We start from the raw sequence: 17,303 nt of genomic DNA on the forward strand, positions 1-17,303 counted from the left end.
AAGAATACTTCTCATTTTACGCAACATCATTTAATATTAATGAAATGATAAAATATAATGATAGTTTCAGTGTTAGAACAGTGTTGGTGCATTGTGACTTTTGAGTTGCTGTGTTGCATTTTCAAGCTCTTCTCTTGAGAAATTTGAACTGAATCCTCCACCGAACATTTTGCTAATAATAAATAATAATAATATATAAGTATATATTAATAAACATTAAGAATCAAAAATGGAACTCCAGAAGTCTCTAGGAATAATTACTTCCCTAAAAACAGAAACAGTAGGCCCAGCAGTGCGAAAACAAAAGGCTCACTAACTGCCAACGTCGGTCCTACGTTGCAATTAGCCACTTTGTCAATATGCGGTTTTTATTTATTTTAATTTAAAAGAAAACCACATGGAATAAATAAATATATATATTTTTTTCTTTTATACGTATATTCAACATTAACAAAGTAAATAGACTTTAAAAAGTCCTTTAAGTTCCGCCTACTGAAAACGACTCCGCGCAATGTTTATGCGCAAGTGACGTTAAGTGGTGCCCAGGAGTCTATATAAAGTTTAAGGGGTTATCTATATAGAGAGAAAATAGAGGAAATTTAAATTCTTTTTTAGTTTGACAACAAATTTGTAAAACTGCACGTAAAATAATTTTCTTTCAACCAGCCAACGTTGAGATAAAGTCATTCTTACCGTAAAAAATAATCATATCAAACATGTTTGAATTGCGTGACTTTATATGCTAATTTTACAACAACAGCAACAGTTTTAAATTACATGTTACTATACAAGTTATTGAACCTTCTCACTGTGTGAAATATTTAATTATTGGAGATACAAACTATAAAGTTGCTGAAACAAATTTATTACGAATAATTTGTTAACAAATTAGTTTTGCACTACTATGGTTAATTTATATTGGTTTCTACATTTTAAACTCTTACTTCATGAAATATAATATATGTTATAAAGACCACAACTACTATTACTATGTATCAGTTTACACTATGCAAATGGGCTTGCATACCTGCATGTTCTTTCGTATCATTCGGACAGATTGACCAATTGGAATATCATTCTCGATACTTCACGGAGACATACGTTTGCTCAGAGTCTTCCGAAGTAGTAGGAGAAAGAACATGCAGATTGTATATGACCATTTTACTTAAATGTATATCAGATTTTCCAATATATATATATATATATATATATATATATATATATATATATATATATATATATATATATATATATATATATATATATTGAGCCTTTCAAGGCCAAAATTGAGAATAATTTTGTTGTGATTTGAAAACCACTATGAAAAATATGAAACCACTATCCTTCATTTTCATTGATGATTTTTTGTCATTTTTTCGACAATACCGTAATCACGTCTTTGACTTCAGTTGAATATAAATGAATCAACCCCTGTCTATATTTATGGGTGATCTTTAGTTTTCGAACTAAGAGAATTTATAACTCTCACTTCTAAAATGGTTCCTTATCAGACCATAGTAACTCATGAAAGAAATTACCTCAATTTAATAATATTAAATGCTCCGCGTGAAGATGAAGTTAGTTGAAAACCATGTTGCATGAAACTTTCTCAGTTTGCGGCACATGACTCGCCAATAATGGGAGAATGTCTATTATGGTGCTTAGCACAATTGAATTCAAACTTTAACATGGAATCACTATTAATCTTGATTGTATATATTTTAAACCCCGCTTTTCCATTTAGTTCTATCATCTTTACTATGTCCACAAGAAAGTATCCTTAAAAATCGGAAAGTGTCATCTTAACCGACAGCAGCTCGTATAGACGATGGTGGGCTTTAAATAGCTTGGTCATAATATTTATCATCAAGCACAATGAACTAAACGCAGCGTCATCATTCCAGGAATCGGTAGATAATTAAGTAATGAAATTCAAGGGTCTTCTTCGACAAATAGCCTGCGATATTTTATCAACGACAGATCACTGAGACCAATAACAAGCGAAGAATTCGCCATAAAAATTTATAAGCTTCAGAAAGTCCTACGCCTCACCGATGATCATAAGCATGATAGACTGAAAGATACCTGCACTCTACATCGCACTGCAGAAACACTATGGGAAAAGTCATCTTAACAGATGAGAAGTTATTCATAATTACATAATTCCATAATAATCAGAATTGCATCAAATCCAGCATCAGCAATGTTTTAGGAAAATTTGTGCTAATTGCAGAACGCCACTAGGTTTTATACATTAATCAAAGCGAATTAAGACAATTTTGACATGCAACCAAGATATTTGGACAGACTCTCTTCAAGGAGAAATGGAAAACTGCCATTTAGGATGCGAAGACCATTTTGAACATTATCACATCTAAGAAATGGGAACTTCATCATATATAAGGAACTTTGCTATCTCTGTAAATCTAATGAACTACAGGAATTTTAAATGCTAAAACTGAAGTCCAGTTTTAAACCATTGCACTGTAAATAGAATAAAATTTAAATGGAAGAGAAACGACATGAAGTACAACAGTTCACTAAACGTTTCAAGCTATAAATCAAAATAGACGAACATTTTAAATTTGATTGATTGTGTTATTCCTAAAACTATGAGCTGTTCTTGTCAATAGTTGTTTCGTTTTAGTTCTTATTATAACTTTTAGAAACAAACTCCTTTTTCAATGTAATTTTGCAGCACCACAAAATACGATAAAGAGTGAAATAAAAGAGATTGCAAAACATGTTTTAAAAACGACCTGAAAACTTTCGTTTCCGCTGAGAAAAATGCATACATGGAAATGAAAAAAAAACTAAAATTTAATTTAGTTTAACGAAAAGTAAAAATAAAAATAAAATTCCCAATCTCTGGGATCGTTGGTCTTATTTTGAATAAATTATGAATTATTTGCTACTTACATTTTGAAGCTGTAATAATGTGTTTTGCTCTCTTCAATGTATCAACAACAGCTAAATCTCTACCTTTGGATAAACATATTTCTTGAGCTTTATACCATGTTACTCGTTCTCTGTAAAAGCTATATTGTCGTTGATCATATTGAATAACAGTAATGTTGTGATCTTCAGAACCTAGAAGTAACAAAATATAGCTATACTTTTTCAATCATACAATGTTGGGTATATCTCAATACTACTCAAAAGGTATATTACATACATCATTTTTAGTAATATCTTTTATCTAAAGTTGTATACCGTACATTGGTAACCAGAACAGTACTGTTTGTTGGGCTTAGATTCATAATCATAGAGAATCATAAAAACTCGGTAGGTTTCTAATACAAACCACAGAAAGTTATATACTACCTTCTTCTGAGAGTTTTCTTCCTGGAGTTCGTATAAGTGCCTCACATAATCCATCCATTCTTACTCATGTATTAGCCTTTCCACGTCCGATATATTTTTTCTTTTGCCAAATCCAAATTTTACCTAAGTCTAAATTAACTAATTTGTGTCATAATTCTCATTAAAATTATTATTGATTTTAATAACTAATTATTTTAATTGATAAAACGAAGTTTCATAACGAAGCAATAACCACGATACGAAATCACAGGAAAATAAAACGGCTGTAAAATACGAACAAATGAAACTAGAGTCATGGTTGTTCCATCCATATCTTCACAAAAGTATATTCTACAACTCTCAGTGGATCTGTAATGTACGATATATTCTATACCGTTTTAGATCAGAAAATTAACGTTTCTATATTAATTTTGGCAGAAGCAGTCTTCCACTACACCCTGGCAACGTCTTTGCAACCTAAGTTAGTCGACACGAAAGCTGCGCTCAAGATTATATAGTACTTCGCTTGCCACGTATTATAATGGCTAGCCTGTGCTAAACGAGGTGCGCGTTCGATTCTCGGTGGGACCACACTAAACGCATTTTGGTGGTTAGTTAACCTTCCACCTTTAATTGTAGTCCACATCTCATATAACATTGATACTAACACGGTACGCTAGACATCAATAAATAAATGATCGAACGAACGAAAATCATTTCCAAAACTGGCTCCCTTATCAAGGTATCAATTCTCTGTTATATTGATTTCTCCTATCGTGTTAGGACAACCCTGTTGAAGCGTCGTGGCTGGCCTTTCTCGATATAACTCATTGTTAACTTCACTAACGTGTCATTAAACACGGAAGTTTGCATCACGCGTTAGTCAAGCTCTAAAGACAACGTTTGAATCGACTCTGCATAGAACCCATAGAGATTTAGTTCTAAAGTCTGTTAAGATTCTTTTGAAGAACAAAAAGATCAATTTTGGTTGCTTATTATAGCAAAATTTAAATGTATTAACAAAATAATCTAAAGAACTGTGAACTAGTAAAGTGCACACATTAATATACAACAGAGACTAATCCAAAATAACATTGACGCAACGGAAAGTGGACAATGCACTAAGAATTTTGCAATAGTATTATCTTCTAGTACAGCCTGACCTATCGAAGCATGTCCCGATACTCTTCACGAACTGGTTCTAATACTCAACACGAATGTTCCTATGTTTAGTAGTCGGATTGATTCATTGAGTGATGACATCATCGACAGAGAACGAGTATTAGATCATTGTTCAGACAGGAAATAGATAAATGATCTAGAAGTTATTCATTATTCAATTCGTTCGATTTACAGATATTGTTGTCCCTGCTAATTTGCTAAAGGTTATATCTCATGATGATGACAAATACCGGGTCTTAAGCCTTAATTAAAAAACAGCAATGAATTGTTATTGTATAGCCAAGTATTATTAAGAATTTATATGAAAAGGTTTTAAGTTTCATATTTATGAATAGTAACGTGATAAAATGATAAATTCAATCTACTCTGCTTTCCGTAAGTAAATATTCTATCATACGATGTCATAATATGCTGGCATTTTGTAATCTAATGTTATTATCGACTCATGTACCGTAGATGCGGGCTACGTGGACCCAATTTTGCAACAAATTCTTTCTTTTGGCCTATTTTCATCCACGAAAACTCGAAAGTTATTGTCATAACCCATATTAAGTGGAACTACAGGAACAACATATTCCATATATTGAGGACAGTTTTAGTTACATATATTGAAAACAAAGCACTGGCGATTATTGTAAAAAAATGGGTCCAAGTAAGACTCACTTTTGGGCTACTTGAACCCACCCCCATATTTTCCTACAGAAAACCATTGAAATCTGCTCTGAGACTAAGTAGGACGTAGGTGTTCAAAGAACAACACTTTTTATTTACTGCAAACCACAAAGAGAACATGTTAAGACTTACTATCAAATATAATGATTGTAATAGCTGATTACGTTTTCTTCTGCAGCTGCACGAGCCCTATCTATATTAGCAGCGAATCTAGTCGTTGACTGGAGGTGCATTTTCTAAAATAACTTCACTCAATCTCGACTGGGAAGATTGTCTTAGAAAGCAATGACAGTTCTCCCACGCATGGCTAAATAGGACTTCACAATAAATCTGAAATCAAGTTAATTAACGAGGAATCCGAAATCACAAACTTTATCAAGATGACTAGCGAAGGCTAATTCTTCTTCTTCAGTGAACACTTTCAGATGGCCCGGATTCTGCCTTGACCTGTTCTTTAATCTTCTTTCTATGGTGGAACGACTTATCTTGAAGTGAGCTTCTGTTTCTTTTCGCGACATTTTCCCCGACTGAATTGCTGGTAAACATTCTTCAAGCTGTTATGAAAAATCAGCATATTTTCGACCTGCAGGCAATCTTTTATATTGATGTACCATTTTGTACCGGTATTCTTAAGGAAACAATAAATAGTCCTTACTTGTGTGACACGTGACAGCAGACCTTTATTTTTCATTGATAAAGATAACAAAGGATGGGGTGGGATAAAGATAACAAAAGATGAGGGACAAAATATCCATGTTTTCCAGGTCATATGTACACACTTCATATACTGTATAATCTAATTACGCACACATCTTATTGTATATGAGAAAGTTTACCATGTCAGTTTCATTAACCTATATGTAGCTACTTATGTGTTTACTTAGCATTGGTTCCACTTCCTTGCAAATAGTGTCCGCACATAAAAGTTTGGCGCTCAATAAATACACTCTTTTCGTCAACGACCTTTCTCACCAATGCTGCTCAACCGTAGCCTACCACAGAACTAGTTTCAATGTGTGTACGCCTGCATTATGATCTCATCTAACGGATCTAACTCTGAACTCACTCATTATTGCATTGCATATGGGACTTTAAATGAGTTTTTGGTATGGGTCCAAGTAGCCCCTTAAGGGTCCAAGTAGCCCGCAATTACGGTACTCAATTGACGAAATCTTCGTTATAGTTTTCGAGATACATATTTTCCTCAAACCGTTCCTGTGATTAAGCTAATTATGAAACAACATACGTTGCTGTGTGATAGAACAATTACTTCAATTGTTGTCAAAGACATTAAGTGTATGAATTAAAAGTTTTTATTTTAACTCGTACGCTTAAGCCTAAACCTGACTGCTCTTATTTTGCAAATGAAAATGCTGTGATGTAATAGTACTTTAACGTTTCGGAATGATACGAAGGTATGTTAGGCACATTAGCATTGAAAATGGAAACAATCAAACTGAGATAAAAATTGATAAAATAATCTTCAGAAGGGTACTCCAAGTGAGATAATAAATAGTTCCCGGAAATTCTAGAGGAGGAAAATTTTGTGACATCATCAATATGCCGGATGCTGCCAAACTAGTTACCTCGACATCATTTTTTTACGGTTCAACGTAGAGAAAACATTTTGGTGCCATTTAAAAGAACATTGACAAAACAATATTTTATGGATAGACATAATTTTTGATAAAACACACCCATTTAGAGACATTTAACTCTATATTCTAAAATTTAGAAAAAATCCTCTTTAATTTTGGACTTTAAATTTGACAAAAAAGACGATGAATATAAACATTTGACCAGAAATACACCTAAAAAGAGTATTTTGTAAGATTTCTTGTGGCGTCTTTATATTTAGTGTGTTTAATAGAGTAAAATAGTCATTTTATTTTATATCCAATGATTTGTGATCGAACGTGCCAATGAAACAAACTAATTCAGGACAAGTCTGAGATTTATGGATATCTTTAATATGTCATCTGGGACTCTTTCTTAAGCATTGTCATCAATTTTTATTTCGATTTGAATTTTGTTTTCAATCTTAGCACCAAAAAGTGCTAATTTGCCCGAACTACTGTATGTATTATTCGTCCAATTTTAACTTATCTCTTCATATGATTAAATTTATCAATAACATCCACCTAGTAATGTACTTTTCTGTTTTGTGTACATCGTATACTTGTACATTCAGTTAGATTTTTAACCAATAATACTTTTTTTGACAAAGAAACAGAAAATGGCTGAATTATCATGGATTATCAATTAATATTAACAGTTCAATAATAATTATGACATTTTCTCAGTCAGACACATTCATTTTATCAAGGTTAACTTGCATCTACCCTTATATAATTTTATTAATATAGTAAGTTAGGTATACAATATTACATTTTGATCTCATATATGAAAAATAAATTCATACGTGTGCACCTAAATTAGAAGATGCAAAACTAACTGACTTTTATTCTATTCGATTACCGCATTGAATTTTTAGTTATTGTGCGTAAAGTTCATATACGTATTATGCCTCTGTATCGTAAATGCATGAAATGTGATTTTAAGACTTTGGCTTAATACACTTTCCCGTTAATTTAGAATTCCCTATATTCATAATATGAGATCTGGCTGACGCCAAACTGCTCCACCTAGGAACTTCAAATTTGATCAATATACGATATGGAGTTCATATTTAGACTCCTATTTAAAATAAACAAATGATTCAGCGTTTTCTAATGTTTTACATAAGTTAAAGGAAATTGGGGGTTGTTCATTGAAATGCTCATACGAGACGTACAAATCGTCGATCCAATGCCAAAACCGCGAATGTGCTAATTTGACTTTGAGTTATAAGCATTTTAATATCAACTTACCCAGAAAAATCCGTGTATAGACTTAGATATATGTTTTAGGAATTGACGATAACTTCTAATATACTCATATTTCACAAACGGGACTTTGGTATTCGAATCTGTGTGCCCCAAGTAACATGAAACTGCACTTAGGTGAAAATAGCAAAATTTGCACATTCGCGGTTTTGGCATTGGACAGACGAAATTTGAAACTTCGAGTTCTGACGAATTCTATGTGAAAGATGTAGAAAGAAAAACGAAAGGCATTACCCACAGGAATATAAGGGCATTTGCTAGTTTAGTAATATAGGTCGGCAAATCCGTCCAATATTTCTTTTGACGAAAATACTACTATCGCTATGCCAGAAAATAATATTTTTCATTCAATTATTCTGTTTATACCATGATCTCTCATTACATTGGTATTTATTATGTACATATCAACCATACGCTATAAAAATTACATAAATTAGTGTGTCTACATAGTGAAAATGATTCTAATAATTCACCAAAATGGCTTTGTGTTACCATAATTTTCTCAAATTTTGTCACGTGTCTAGTGGTATTTAAACTCTATAGATTTTGCACTAAATTGTTAAAGTGGTAGTCGTTAAATGAAATACCTGACATGGTAACTAGTAGTATGATGTCATTTTAGTAACACAACATTGCTGATATTTTGTGTATAGCTATCAAACAACTACATGAACATTTTCTTTCTTATTAAAATGGCATGAGTATTATGATGGATAATAAAGTGTGGCGTAGGTTATTTGTAAGGAGATATGAGAAATGAAATATAGTCGGGGAGGAAGAGGAGCATAGTAGACTTTAATATTGCGATTTGGCAACTGTGCTTCGTGAATGAAAGAAGAGCATCGGAAAATAGCCAACAAAATAATCAAATGTGATGACAAATATTTTTGACTTAGCTCCATTTTGAACAGTCCTTTTAGGTTAAAATACGCCAAAAATAAGTGTAAGAACATCAAAAGCAGATGGCAGGATTTCTACTAATGTAAATTTTATCACAAAATTCACACGCTTACAAAACTATCTTGTGAAAGATTACAGAATATAAAATGTAGATGTCAAATATGTGGACTATGGTTTTGCTTATAACAGAAAGTGAAAATTAATTTATATTACAAATGTCAGTTATTTATATATTTATGATATTCATACAAGGGAATGTGCACACTAAAAACTACAAGGGAATGTGCAGCTTTACGTATTTGAGACACAGGATTTTGAGGCGATTTTTGCTACTTTCGCTGGGTCACTGCTCTTAGTAAGGGGAAAAAGCTTCGCTCACCAGAGAAAATTAGTAAGTCATCAATTTGAGTACAACATAGGCTCGCATTAAAAATGATATGTGAAGTGTTGCTAACAATATACCGCATATATTAAAAGAACAGAGCGGCTCTGTTCCTATTTCTGCATTGCTTCGTTCGTTCACATAGTTCTTTCATCACATAGCTCAACATTAACACTACCAAACTCGTAATACTGGGCCTGATAATCGCAATACAGAAATTATGTGGTGTTAAAATAATATGTTAAAGCGGTAGTGAAGTTAGGACCACTGAGCTATATTGAAATTAAGTTGTATTAACATCATTTTTTCTGTGGAGCATGAGTGATCACCATATGAAAAACGAAAACTGAGATTAATTTGGGAGTTAAAACTTATTGAAAATATATAGAGGAAAGCCACCAAAGTCGGACCTCCTTTTGCTTTTGGACCGTATCTCTAAATATTATGATGTTTTTCATTTGCATTTCAATGAAATAATATCTTTGGTATGTTGTCAAACATTAGGCATTAGTCAATTCAGAATATAGCTGATAAGATTTTACTAAGGAATTATTTAATGAAAAGTGCTGAAAATGGCATTTAAGAAAGAGGTCTCCAAAGTCATAACTAACATGAAAGAAATAACTAACATGAAAGTAACAAATAAGATGTCACAATAGCACAAAACGTTATTTTACAAATACAATACACATGCCTGAACAATAGAAAAGTACACGATACACTAAATCAAGTGAAAAACAAAAGCAAAAGCTGAAAAACAAAAACAAACCTCATTATTTGTCCCCTTTACGACAGACGTCACAAATGTGTATCTCACGGCCATCTCCCATGCACGCAACGTATGCCCACATACCACACATTGCACACTGTATCCATAATTCATTTCTACAATCCATAGAGAACTTCTCCCTACAGAACAAGCAATCAGCATCATTGTCGTTTGGCACTCCTGCTTGTGGAATATCCAAGACGCTGCCTCAGCTAGAAATGAACGAAACGTGACTACTCTCTGAAGTGTCGTCGTCCCGATCACGAACTGTGTACGTAAGATCTCTAGTTCGCTTGCTACATTCTCGTGCTTGTAGTGCGTTGTCTTGAGAAATGTGGTTCTGTTTGTTCATGGGCAGCCTTCCTGTAGTGAGCTACGGTTTCTTTCCCTTTTACTTTGAGCACGTCACAGATGGAAGTAGATTTTTTTTCTCTTTTTTTTCACTCAGTTGCCTTTGTTGTCAGCATCTTATAATTAACGCTGATCAAGGCTCTCATCATAGTGAAATGTTTCAATAGCCTTGTTTATATTCTCTTTATTTGGGATAAGGATTAAGGAATTGGATGTGGCGAAACCACAGCCATTCTACAACTACATTAACAAACAAACATACAACAAAACAAAACAAAAGAAAGAAAAAAAGAAAAAAAACATTAACATTGTTTCTAGTCTTCTTTGCTGATGTTTCCCTACTGTGCTCAACTCTAGTCCAATTTGTCCCTTGTCCGTCTTATTTGTCTTGCATCTTTTGGTCTTTATTGTCTTTACCTTCTCCCCTCTTCCTGATGTCTCTTCCTGCTTTCTCCTTTTGCTGTGTTTCACCTGTATGAAGATTTTTCTCTGTATGTTATTTCACTATTTAGTATGGTTTTCACCTGTAGTTATATTTTTGCACATTTAATTAACACTTATCACCATCTATCCTATACTTGATGATTTTATACTGTTTTTCACCTGTATGAATTTTATACATTAACTTGTATAACAAAGCCATTTCTCCCACCCCAACGACAAACACACTTCACATCACATCACTTCTCTCACTACACTATTAGCTCTAAAGGCGTTTAACGAGTCCCGCATAACGATGAATGGGGCTCAGGGTCCACTCAGAGTACTTAGTGCTTCACCTGATCCAGAGTATCCCTCCTCATCGCCCATCAGGGCTCTTCCCATTTACGCCCTTCACCACACTCACACTCACTCTCTTTCACGCTTCAGCCGCATCCGGAACTCCCACCTGTGGCTTAGCCACGGAAGATGCAACTGATCCCACTTGGTGTTCCTCGGTCCGTGCGGAGATCCTGCACTTCCAGGAGCTGATGCTCCGGTCCTGAGGGCACCTCATTCGTCGTCTTGCACGCATTTCACACAGTTCACGCACTCACTTATCCTGAATAAGTATTTATCTTAATAAGTTTCTAGGTTATTTGTCAGTTGTTTCTGGCCACAAATGCCAGTCTTCTAATTTCTGAATATTCTGTTGTTAATGATTTTAGAATTTCATATTCCTCTTTGTTTCTGATTATTTGGTTAATGTCCTTTACCCTGATGAGTTCCCTTTTTTGCTGGTCTATTATAATTCTTGGACACCATAGAATGTGATGTTCTGGTGTGCCTCTTTCGCCGCAATCACAGTTTGGTGTAGGTTTTCTATTTATTTTGTATAGGTAGTCCTCATAGGGCCCATGTCCACTGATTAAATGAACCATCCCTGTATTTACGTCCATATGTTGCATTTCCATTCTATCCTTTATCGTTGGTATTATATTCTTCACCCTAGCAGAGTGTGTTACCTGCGTCCATTCTTCATTCCATTTTTCCATAATTATTTGTTCAATATCCTGTTTTGTGTTTGTTTCCTTTCCGGCGATTTCTTTTATTCTGTCCGAATTATTCTTCCTATGGTAGTACATCATTGCTCTCTGTCGCACGCATAGGTGCAATGGTTTTATCCCAAGTATTACACATAGTGCCATATGGGAGGTTGTACTGAATGCACCTGTCATTCTTAGCATCAGGTTTCTCTGTGGGCGATTTATTTTTCCTAATAGTTTTTTGTTTTCTCTCAAGCGGTGCTCCCATATGCTTGATGCGTAGCACATTGTTGCATTAACGATTGCTTCCTGGTACAATTTAAAAGTTTTTATGGGGATTTTATACTTGTTTGTTGCAAATGTCATTAATTTGTTGATAACCTTTTGTCCTTTATCTGTAATATACTGTATATGAGAATTAAAGTTCAGTTTATCGTCGATTTGCACTCCTAAATATTTAAATTTAGTTGATCGTTCTATCTTTTCTACGCCAATTCTTATCATAGGATTTCGTTGTAGATTTGCTCCTAGGATCATATATTTTGTCTTTTTGGCCGAGACTGTTAGTTTGTTTTCTAGGCACCAATTTTGTATTTCCTGAAGTATTTCGTTTATTTTTCTTTCAGTTTCATTTCTCGAATTTCCTGATGTGATAATTGCTATATCATCTGCGAACGCAATGACTCTATCTGTTTGTATCATCCGATTTAGTTTTTCTAGGCATGGTTGTAATTGAATATCCCACATTAGTGGGCCGAGTATCGAACCCTGTGGGCATCCTTTTCTTGCTTCCACTATATGATCTTCTGTTTCTGTAGGTATTCTAATTTTTCTGTTTGTAAAGTAACTTCTAATTAATTCGAGGATATTATTCGATACTTTGATTTTTCTCAAGTTTTCAATAAGTGATGGTATCCATAGGTTATCGAACGCTCCTTGGATATCGACAAATATTGCTACCGCATATTTCTTTTCTGATCTGCTAATTTTTACTTGTTCGACAAATGATGTTAATGCATCTTCTGTTAAGCAACCCTTTCTAAATCCAAATTGCAGCTTATCGTTTGTCATGTCTCTTGTTCTTTTTATCCGCTCTGCTATTACTTTTTCAAACATTTTACTGACGTTCCTTAGTAAACATATTGGCCGATATGATCCTACTTCTGATGGATTTTTTTCGGCGCTTTTAAGGAGTATTATTAATCTGGACTCCTTCCAATTGTTTGGGAATTCCCTTCTTTTTAGTAATAAGTTGAATAGTCTCGCCAAGTACGGAATCCATACGTCTTTGTTCTTCTTATAGACTTCATTTCTTATTCCATCTAGACCTGGAGCTTTCCCTGTCTTTAATTTCCTTATTATTTCTTCTATTTCTTCGTTTGTTACTAATTTTTGGTCTGTGTTATTTGTGTCCTCTCCATTTTCCATGATTCTTCTTCTTAATATTTTTTGTCCCTTTGTGTCCTCGTCTTCCTTGTCTTCCGGAAAAAACTTTTTTGACAGCATATTCAATGTTTCCTCTTTTGTTTGTGTGTACGTTCCATCTGGTTTTTTAATTGTACATAGTATTAGCGGGTTCAGCTTTTGCATTGCCAGTTTATATGGGGTTCCCCAAGGGTCTAGTTGGATTTGCTCATATAGAAACTTCTCCCAGCTATTCTTCTTTGCTATTAAAATTTCTTTTTCGTATTCTTCCTTTGTTTTCCTATATTCTTCTAATCTTCTTTGTCTTAGTGTCTGCGAGATTGCCATTTGGTAACTCTTCCTTTTAGCTCTTACTTTTTTCCTCAATCTTTCCAATCCCAAATTCCAAAATTCTCCATATCCTCTTTTTGTTGTGTTTTCCTTCGTTGCTTTTCTCAATGCTTCTATTGTAGATTTCTCTATTGTTTCAATAAGGTCATTGGTATCCTGTTCTTCATTGATGTCTGGTAGTTTTAGTTTCTGTTTAAAAATTTCCCAGTTTGTCTTTTTATTGTTAATTAGTATGGGTTCGTTTTTTCTTTTTGTTAGTTCTATGCCAAAAGTTATAACCTCGTGATCGCTAGTTGTTTCTTTTTCATGTACTTTCCAATTTGTAAGTTTAGAACTAAGGTTTTGTGTTGTTAATGTCACATCTATATGTGAAGATCCTCTTATTCCAACAAAGGTAGGTTTATTTCCTGTGTTTATTACTTCCAGTGCATGTTGTGCAATGAATTCTTCCATTTTTTCTCCCTTGTCGTCTGTTACAGTTGATCCCCACATTACTGATTTGGCATTGGAGTCCATTGATAATAATATATTCTTCTCATGGTGATTACCTAGATTACCATGGAAGTAGATTATGTTTCTATGGAGAAGTTATGACAAAAGATGACGTTGCCTTCCGACGGGATACGGACAAAATCTCGCGGCCGAAACATCGCCGGCCGAAACATCGCGTGGCCAAAACCTCGCAGCCCAAAATCTCGCGTGGCCAAAACCTCGCAGCCCAAAACCTCGCGGGACAAAATCTCGCCGGGCCAAAACCTCGCGTGGCCAAAACCTCGCCGCCCAAAACCTCACGGGACAAAATCTCGCCGGGCCAAAACCTCGCCGCCCAAAATCTCGCCGGGCAAAACCTCGCCGGCAAAACCTCGCCGCCAAAACCTCGTGGGTCCTGAGATCAAGCCAACGCTCAAGAATTATCCAAACTTAAACACACTCCCTTACGAAGAACATTTTGCAACATACCTTCTTATGGTACAAGGAGAAGATTTGTACCAAAACGTAAAGGTTTTATGCTTAGTAGTTTTTTAGATCTGGAGAACGGTAAAATTCATTCAAGGGCTTCCATTCCATTCCTTCTTAGGGCGTGCATTTCGCAAAATATTGTCTTATCTGGAGCTTATGCCCTCGTGGAGCAAGAAGATTTATGCAAAATGTCAAGTTTCAAAACCTAAGAAGTTTTGTAAATCTGGCGATAGAACATTCTACATTGAAGAAATCGTCGTGAAGAGGTTTTATCCTGACGACATTACTTCCCAGGCGACACTACGTCTCGCTTAATTTAGACCAGGCGAGGTTCTGTGTCGCGAGATCATTGCAACGAGGTTTTGGTCAGGCGAGATTTTGGGTATGGCGATATTTTGGGGCGCGAGGTTTTGGCCCGGCGAGATTTTGGCTCGCGAGGTTTTGGGTGGCGAGGTTTTGGCCAGGCGACGTTTTGGCCCCGCGAGATTTTGTCCCGCGACGTTTTGGGCGGCGAGGTTCTGGCCAGGCGCAATTTTGTCCCGCGAGGTTTTGGCCAGGCAAGGTTTCGGCCCGGCGAGATTTTGGGCCGCGAGATTTTGGGCCGCGAGGTTTTAGCCGTGCGAGGTTTTGGTCCGCGAGGTTCAGGCCGCGAGGTTTTGTACCCAAACCCCTTCCGACCTTTCCTAGACATTGTTTTGCGCATAATGGGTATTGGGCTGATGTCCAATGAAACGATCTTATTGCTCACTGTTAAATTAGATGGACCTGGCTGATGTGAGGTTGATGGTGATGTAAACATGAAGGTGGCTTCCTGGCGAAGAGTGGCTATCGCCAATCGAGGAACTTCTACTCCTTCATTGGACAAGACACATGGAGGAATATCTTGTATGTTAGCAGCAGGAAGTAAATCGGAATCTTGGAATGTATGTCTACCGACCTTGAATTCTTCACTTGCTCTTTTATATTCCATTGTTTTCTTCCTAATTGCTTCAATTGCTGTTTCCATGTTCTGGGCATCCCACTTTCTTTCACCAGCATTTCTATTCGTTTGGGACATCTCAAACGATATGCCAAATGGCTTTAGTAACAGTCTGTAATCCTTCGCTTACAATACGGAGATGTCTTGCACAAACAAATCAGGATTCCTACTTAGGCAACTTTGTTGTTTGTACTTTGCTCGACATTTAACCAGTTTCAACTGTATGTACTACCAAACAAACAGCACAGTTACAAAGAATAATACTTATTAAAGATTACACTGTACAAAGTCTGTCCACTAACCTTCTCAAAATTTCCTAAATGACCAATTTTTGCAGGGACTTCAAAAATTTCATCCACACCAAAACAAAGAATGCCTCAACTTTGCAGGTGTTAGTTGCAGTTTGGTGTTCAATTCAACATAACGTAACGATTACGTCATTGTCTTTTTTCCTATGCACTCTAAACGCAGAATCACTTGTCTTAGTTAGTTAGCTAGTTTTCACAATAGATTGATTTGATTGGTTGGAACTTAACTCCAATTTCCAGCTTCGATTCTATTCCAACTTCGAGAGACGGTACTCACTCCCTGAAACGAGATCCTATCCATTACTCGGGTTTATATCGGATGCAAACATTCCCATCGAACTCATAACCACGATGATAGATCACACGCGTTCGGTATTTAGGCACAAAGAATACACAATCTGATACGAAACTGAAGTTAACGTTATATCAAACTATTCTATAACGTTTTACCACAAACGTTAAAAATAAATAAATAGAAATTGATTTAATGATAATCAGACTGATTCTAAAATAAGCAATTCTGTCTAAAACTCTTTAGGCATAAATGGAGATCCCTCATAACATCTCTCATGATGTCCAAATTGGTATCGGGTTTTAAAAAATTGTACCTGATCGTAGTTTGCGATGGACAAAGTAAGACATGGACTGGTTTCTTTTTCTTAACCAAATCCAGGATCCGCGTTTAGTTAATCGCACTGTTGTCTATTTCCATAAGGGTAAGCTCATCCCCAAATTTACCATTCTTTCCCCTTAATTTACCTTTGCCAAAATTACCATTCTACATTTCCAAAATTAATCGTTCTTTCCCGTAAATTTATTTTTCTATCCCAAAATTACCACTCTCCGCTTCCAAAATTTACCATTCTTTCCCCAAGTTTACTTTTCTCCCTCAAAATTATCACTTTGTCACCCAAATTCACTATCGGATACCCCTATACCTTTCTAGCTTTTATTTACCATTCTGCAGTTTAATTTTGAACAAAATGTTCACTCCAAATACTCAGTCTAGAACACTTTTGTGTATAATCCTAGTCAAGTGTATTATAAAATAATAGAACTGTACACAATCTGATACGAAACTGAAGTTAATGTTATATCATACTATTCTATAACGTTTTACCACAAACGTTAAAAATAAATAAATAGAAATTCATTTAATGATAATCAGACTGATTCTAAAATAAGCAATTCTGTCTAAAACTCTTTAGGCATAAATGGAGATCCCTCATAACATCTCTCATGATGTCCAAATTGGTATCGGGTTTTAAAAAATTGCACCTGATCGTAGTTTGCGATGGACAAAGTAAGACATGGACTGGTTTCTTTTTCTTAACCAAATCCAGGATCCGCGTTTGGTTAATCGCACTGTTGTCTATTTCCATAAGGGTAAG

The 17,303-nt window shown here is 35.1% G+C and overlaps 2 protein-coding genes across 3 annotated transcripts in view; both read right to left on the minus strand.

The window, feature by feature from the left end:
• Positions 1-17,303, minus strand: part of LOC145668225 (macrophage mannose receptor 1-like) — a 125,096-nt gene that overhangs the window by 34,347 nt on the left and 73,446 nt on the right. The window lies entirely within an intron of this gene.
• Positions 1-17,303, minus strand: part of LOC145669066 (secretory phospholipase A2 receptor-like) — a 65,406-nt gene that overhangs the window by 24,280 nt on the left and 23,823 nt on the right. The window contains exon 8 of the mRNA XM_081737425.1: positions 2,920-3,090. Within this exon, the coding sequence (XP_081593551.1) occupies positions 2,920-3,090 (171 nt within the window). The remainder of the gene's footprint in view (positions 1-2,919; positions 3,091-17,303) is intronic.

Source organism: Thermobia domestica, chromosome 13 (assembly GCF_964235325.1).
Source record: "Thermobia domestica chromosome 13, izTheDome1.hap1.1, whole genome shotgun sequence".
Taxonomy (NCBI): domain Eukaryota; kingdom Metazoa; phylum Arthropoda; class Insecta; order Zygentoma; family Lepismatidae; genus Thermobia; species Thermobia domestica.